Genomic DNA, 6362 nt, shown 5'->3' with positions numbered 1-6362 from the left:
CTTTGCACGGCCGTTCCTTCTGCCGTCCATGCTCTTGCCCAGACACCCACGGCCTTGCTCTGCGTTCTCCCAGCCCGGGACTCAGGTCAGGCCGCCTCAGTGAGGCTTTGCACGACTCCCCACACATCCCCCCGCCATGCGGTCCCCGGGCCCTCTGCATGGCGCCGAGTTCCTGCTGTGCCACCCGGGGCCGCGGCTGGTGCGCACGTGTGTGTGTGTGTCCATGTGTGTGTCCATGTGTGTCCCTGTGTGTGTCCGTGCGTGTCCACGTGTCTGTGTCTGCGTATGTATCCACTTGTGTGTCTCGTGTGTGTGTCGTGTGTGTAATGTCAGCGATGTCTTTGTAATCGATCTCCGGTAGGTCCCAAAATCCGGCCCGGCGCAAAGCGTGGTTAGCCGAAAACCGGTTCAGCGTCATGTTCGCACGCCCGTTCGCGAGAATGCAAAACCCTTGATGCCCTAGGAAACGCGAGTAGCCCGGCAAGCGGGCAGCAGTCCCTGGCGGCCTACCTCCCTGAAGGGCTTCTGAAGCGCGAAACAACTCCGGAGAGCAGCTTCACGGCAAAGGGAAACTGGAAGCGAAGCGGCAAGCCAGCCGGATAAACAAAAGTCAATACTTGAAAAACTCAAATGTGTAACGAAAACCAAAACCAAGAAGGAGGCCGAGGGGGCCGAGGAGGAGCCAGGGTGAGGCGGGGGGTGGGGGCGAGGGAGGCTGGGGCAGGTGGGGGGCTGCCCTGGGCCGGGTGAGGGAGGAGGCGTGAGAGGCCGGGTGAGGGGATTGAGGCGGGGACATAGCTCGGTCAGCGTTGCGTTTGGGGTGGGGAAGGGTCCATAGAGCTGAGGCCTGCTCTCAGAACCCGGTGGCCCAGTTCTCGGTGGGCAGTTTCAGCCGGTGCCCGTGGCTCCAGCGGCGGCCCTGCACCCCTCAGCCCCGACCCGGCCCTGCACCCTCCAGCCTGACCCGGCCTACACCCCTCAGCCCCACCCGGCCCCACCCCTCAGCCCCACCCGGCCGCATCATTGCCCGTTATAATATCAGTACGTTGTTGCGCCTCAATTGCCATTCCGCGCCATTCCCGCCCATTTATCAATTACCCGATTTATAGCCACATCAGTACCCGACCGACCCCTCGCGCCCTCATTCCCGCCCACGACCCCCTGCACCCTCCATTCACACCCATTCCGCCTCAGCCCGACCCGACCCCTCACCCCTCGACCCCACCGACCCCTGCGCCCTCGGCCACCCACGACTGCACCCCTCGACCCGACCCCGGCCTGCCGTCTCCCCTCCGCCCCCCGCACTCTTCCGGTCTCGGCGGGAGTCTCACGTCTACGCCCCTCCTGACTCACGGGGTGAAGGGCCCAGGCTGAGCCTCTGCTGGGTGGGGGTGCCCCTCCCAGGCCTCCATCCCCTGCGCTGGACCTGGAGCATCCCGAGGGTCCAAGGGTGACTGGCCCCAACTTCCTGGGTTGGGTCTGGCCTGTGCCCAGTAGGAGCTGTCATCTCGGGGAGCGGCCACCTTCCTGGGTCCTGGGCCTTCGTCTGGAGAGCGGGCACTCCTGAGTCACCCTGGCAGGGATGGAGGTGGCCTTGAAGCTGGGCCCTGGGCATGAAGCTCCAGCCAGGAGGGGCCAGCCATGTGGGGACACTGAAGAGGGGGTCAGCCGAGCCCCCAGGACCACCTCACGTCCCCCTAGTCTTGGCGAGTAGATGGCCCAGCTCCTCACAGGACCTTCCTGGGACGCTGAGTCCCCTCCCACTCTGCCTTTGTCTTCCTCATGGTCACTGCTCCTCCCGTCCACTGCCCACTCAGATACTTTCCTGCCCCAGAGCCCCCAACAGGATTCTGAGCACCTCTTCGTGTGCCACCCACTGTGTGCAGCGACCTCAGGGTTTGCCTGCCACGTACGGTCACCCTCATCCCAGCGGGCCCCCCTATCCCGGGGGTGAAAGGTGCCACCCCAGGCTCTGGAGGGGACGACTTGGGGCCCCACTGCAGAGTGGACCTGCCCCTGAGCGCACAGGCTCCCCCCGCAGCCCACACCTCTGCCCCCATGAGCTCAGCTTCTGCCCCCTGGTGCTGCCAGCGAGAAGCGAGTCATTCCAGAGGGGATATTGATAAGTTCCAAGAGCTATTCTCTTTCTGTCCTCATAAAACCTACACGTCCCTCTGTACCTGTCGAAGCCGTCAGCCCGCAGGCGAGGCCTGGGAGCCGGAGCTGCCACCGTCCCTTCCCCACCCCCTTCCCTCCCCTCCGGCCCTGCGCCAACACTGGCCTCCCTTGCCCAGGTCCTCCCTGGCCTGAGTGGACGGCCCTCTTCAGCTCGGGGTGCCACCGGCTGCTGGGACACCCCAGCTAGAACTGGCTTCTCTGGGGGGTGGCCAAGCCATGCTCTTTGAGCGCCATTGTCAGTTTTGAGCGTCGGTCACTGAGGAGCCCACCCCCCGGGCGACGCGGGGTGGGGGTTGGTGGAGCCTCGGTCAGTGCTGCCTGGTGCCGTGCAGCAGACACCGGCTCATCTCGGCTCTCGTTTGTCCGTCGGGCCTCGGCTCCGGGGACCTGGTGGCGGTCAGTTCGCGTCGGAGGAAGGTTTTTGGGTTCCCTGCTCTGCAGGCGTTTAGGAAAACTCCTGTGTCCTTAACAGCGGCCTTGGACAAAGGCCGCCCATGGTCCCTGCTGGTCGGTGCGGCCGTTCTGGAGTTATTCCGGGCTCCCTGTGGGGCGCCCCCTCTGTGCCAGGCCACCTGGCTGTGAGGCCAGCACCCCTTCCCCGGCTGGAAACGTACACGGGCCTCAGCCTATACTTTACCTGACGGCGACCCTTCTTATGTGAAATCCGTGCATCAGACTCAGTCACGTGACTCGTGCAGAGGCACGGCCAGCGCCCCGGCCTGGGACTGACATGGGGGCACCCAGCGCTGGCACCGTCCCCAGCAGTCGGCTGCGTGGGGGCTGCCACAGTGCTGTCACCCCAACAGAACGTGCTTCTGTCTGGTGCATATCTGCATTTACGTCCAGCTCGCTCTGGAGGCCACGCTTCCTCTGGTGGCACTGGGGGGCATCCACGTACCAGCTCTCGTTATGGGGTCTGCTCTGTTTCCCAGCCCAGCCTCACTCCAGGGCCTTAATTCTCCTTTTCCCGAAGCCCCTGGGTGGCCGGCCCTCGGCCAGTTCTGCCGTGTGTGGTGATCGGCTGAGTCCCCCAGCCCGGAGGTGTCGGCCACACCGTGGGCCTGACGCGGCTCTGGTGTGGATTTCCTGATAGATGTGGCGTCTGCCCTTCAGCCTCGGGGTGCTGCGGGCCAGGGAAAGTTAGCTCAACACAGTTGGGCACATCTCCCTCGAGACTTGGCGGTGCGTCACCGAACACCAGCGTGGCTGCACAGACACCTTGACCAGTCCGCAGGTGTTAAGGACGCAGGGGCCCAGCGTTTGGTTAGCCGAAGCTGCGTGGTGTGGACGGGGCTCTCGGGCCTGGGCGGCCTTCCCGGGACCGTGGGCAGGACGGCCTGCCAGGCCGAGGCGGCTGGTTCACATGCCACCTGTCCCCGTTTTCATTTTCAAACTGCCCGTGGCCGGAGCACCGTGCCGTCGGCCTGTGTCCTGCATCCAGTGCACACCTCGGCGGTTCTGGGGTTCCGTGTTTGCCCAGTGTGAAGGAGGCAGCACTTCCTGCCACCTGCAGTAGCTGGGCCATGGTTCCGGCCTTCTTTCCCTGCAGGCAGCTCGCGGCCAATTAATATCGAAATACCTGTTGGTTTCTAGCAGGTAATTGTGTTGGCAGAAGCCCATGGCCAGTGACTGTGCAATTTTGTCACTGCAAACGGTAACAAACACGGCACCCTAGGAAGCCCCCCCTCAGGCCACATAGCCCCTGGGCCCACCCGGGGTGATGCCGTGTCCCATAGGCCCACAAGTCCTCACGAGGCACACCTGGGCCCAGGCTTTGCTGGGAGCCGGTTTGTGAGTGCTTTTGGGGGAAGCCGCTTTTTCTGGAACCCCCAGGCTTGGCGAGGAGCGTCCTGGTCCAGAGGCCTCAACGCCTGCCTGGGAATGGAGGGGCCTGGCCTGAGTCTCAGCGGCTCCTGGAGTTTCCTGCCTGCCCTGGGCTCCCCTCCCGTTCTCAGTAATCCCCAGTTAGTCAGCTGCCATGGGCACAGGTGTTGGGGCCTCCTGGTGGCCTGGAGGCGGGGCCCTCCTCCTGACCACAGCTTCCTTCCCTGGACTCCACCTCTGCCTCATGTCCCTCCCTCTGCCGCTTTGAGTGGCCACAGCCTCTCCCGCCCTCCTCGCCTCCCGTCCAGCTTGCCCTCCGTGCTTCCTGTTCCAGATTACGTTTTGGGTCGCAACCCCTCAGGCCGAGTTGGCCCATGATGACATTGGAGTGAGTCATACTGTGTGAACAGCAGAGGCCACATCCCCTCCTCTCCGATGCTGAGCGCCCGTGTGTGGAGCGTGTCCCAGCCCTACCGTCTCTGTCTTGGAGGCGCCCTCTGAACCCCCAGCCCCCACCGAGGTTGGCCTGGGGTCCCCCCTCTCCCTCATCCTGGGGTTCCTGCCAGACTGGGGGGTCCGGGAATCACAGGAACAGTGGGGATGTTGGTAGCCCAGGCCGGTGCAGGGCAAGGCCACTGGTGGGTGGCCTGCAGCACAGAGGAGGGTGTGGGCTGGCCAGAGCACCGGGTCCAGCTCTGTCAGGGTCTGAGGCTGGAGGTCAGGGCTGTAGGACCAGGCAGCTCCGGGAGGGGGCTCTGAGGGACTTGGGCACAGCGGCCGGGGCAGGGAGCCGCCTAGCCTGTGGCCTTGCACGGTGCTCGGTAATTACCTGTGTGGTCTTTTCATTAGCAGCGCAGATCTATTCTGAGCTTAACCGTAAACAAACATGTGGAAATTGATAGGAAGGAAAAGAGTGTGTCTGTGAAGCACGGAATTATTCGTCCATTGAAAAACAGTGTGCCTGTTACGGCGCAGCTCTGTGCTGCCCGATGCTGTCATAGCCGGCACCGAGGAGCCGGCCGGCGGGAGCAGACACCGTCCCCTGCAGGACGGCCCCCTGGAGCTGCCCAGCCCAGGCTCGCACCGTGGTTTGCGCTAACACGAGCCTTCTCTCCTCCTCAAGATCCGAAGAGCAGACGGCTCAGCAGCCTCCGAAAACCCAGGCCCAGGTTGCGAACGGAGCAGGTAGGTCCCGGTGGGCGCCGGGCGGGACGGTGGTGGTGGGTGTTGGGTCCCTTCCTGGGCGCACCTGCTGGCATCTGGCTATCCCCTCCCCTTGGAACGGGGGTAGCGTCTAACTGAACTCGTGAGTCGTCGTGGCGAACGCAGGCCGTTCGCTGTTCAGTCAAGCGGTGACTGTGTTTCTCGTAGACACAGCGCCACGTTTGTCCCGGGGCTTCCCCACAGAAGCGGTGTCCTCGTCACACTGGCTCCACGGCCACTGACCTGGCAGCTGGCTTCCAGTGGCTGCTCCTCCCGCCAAGGGGACGTGCGAGCAGCAGGGGCGGCCGGGGGCGGCGTGTGTCCTGCACTTTCTAAGTCGGGACCAGAGCCGTTTTTCTGCACCTTTTCTTCCTGCTCGAGCTCATGCTCGGCATCTCATTGCATTTTGTGCTTCCTAAAATGACCCTTCAGGTGGTTGGGAGGAAACCGGTGTTCTGCCCGGCTCTCAGGGGGCCATCCAGGACAGCCCCGGCCCCCCGTCCTCGGGCCTAGGACCCGTTCCCACGGGCTGGCCGTTTGGGGCTCCGCTGCCTGTGTCAGTGGTGCTCAGACTGGCCCTGAGAGGGCCTGAGGTTGAAGCCCTGCCCGGTGTAAGGACGAGGAAACGGGCCTGGGGGGCACGGCCTCTCCCGGGGGCGGCCACGGGCAAAGGCCGAGCTGGGACTGGAGCTGGTCCCGCCCAGGTCAGGGCCTGACCGGCTTGTCTTTCAGAGGGAGAGGTGATGCACCCCCTCTCTGAGGTTCCTGCTGCTGAACCCCAGGCCTGCCAGCCCGGGTGTGGGACTGGCCGCTGCGCCCCGAGGGCCCAAGTCTCCTTAGGTTCTTGGGCACCATGGCCGGCGGCCCAGGATCCAGCACAGGAAACCCAAGACCCCTGACATACCCAGTGATGATGAGCCCCCTGCAGTGTAGGGTGCGAGACCCCAACTCTGGGCCCCACGGCCCAGCCCCCATCAAGGGCCATGTCTAGGAGTCCACTCTGATGGCCATAGTTGCTGGAGTGGTGGGCTCTGGTGGGGGCTGGACGGAGGGAAAGAGGGGCCCCACCGAGTGCAGCTCTGGGGTGGGCGAAATGGGGGTGGCTGCCATATATGGTGCATGGTATGGGAGGCGGCCCCTCAGCCAGGGCCGTGTAA

The 6362-nt window shown here is 64.3% G+C and overlaps 1 protein-coding gene across 1 annotated transcript in view; it reads left to right on the top strand.

The window, feature by feature from the left end:
• Positions 1–6362, top strand: part of GRAMD4 (GRAM domain containing 4) — a 70185-nt gene that overhangs the window by 48892 nt on the left and 14931 nt on the right. Inside the window, exon 5 of the mRNA XM_039863149.1 lies at positions 5066–5187. Coding sequence (XP_039719083.1) covers positions 5066–5187 — 122 coding nt within the window. The remainder of the gene's footprint in view (positions 1–5065; positions 5188–6362) is intronic.

The sequence above is a fragment of the Pteropus medius genome, unplaced genomic scaffold (assembly GCF_902729225.1).
Source record: "Pteropus medius unplaced genomic scaffold, Ma_sr-lr_union100, whole genome shotgun sequence".
NCBI classification, from domain to species: Eukaryota; Metazoa; Chordata; class Mammalia; order Chiroptera; family Pteropodidae; genus Pteropus; species Pteropus medius.
This window is presented reverse-complemented; position numbering and strand designations above follow the sequence as displayed.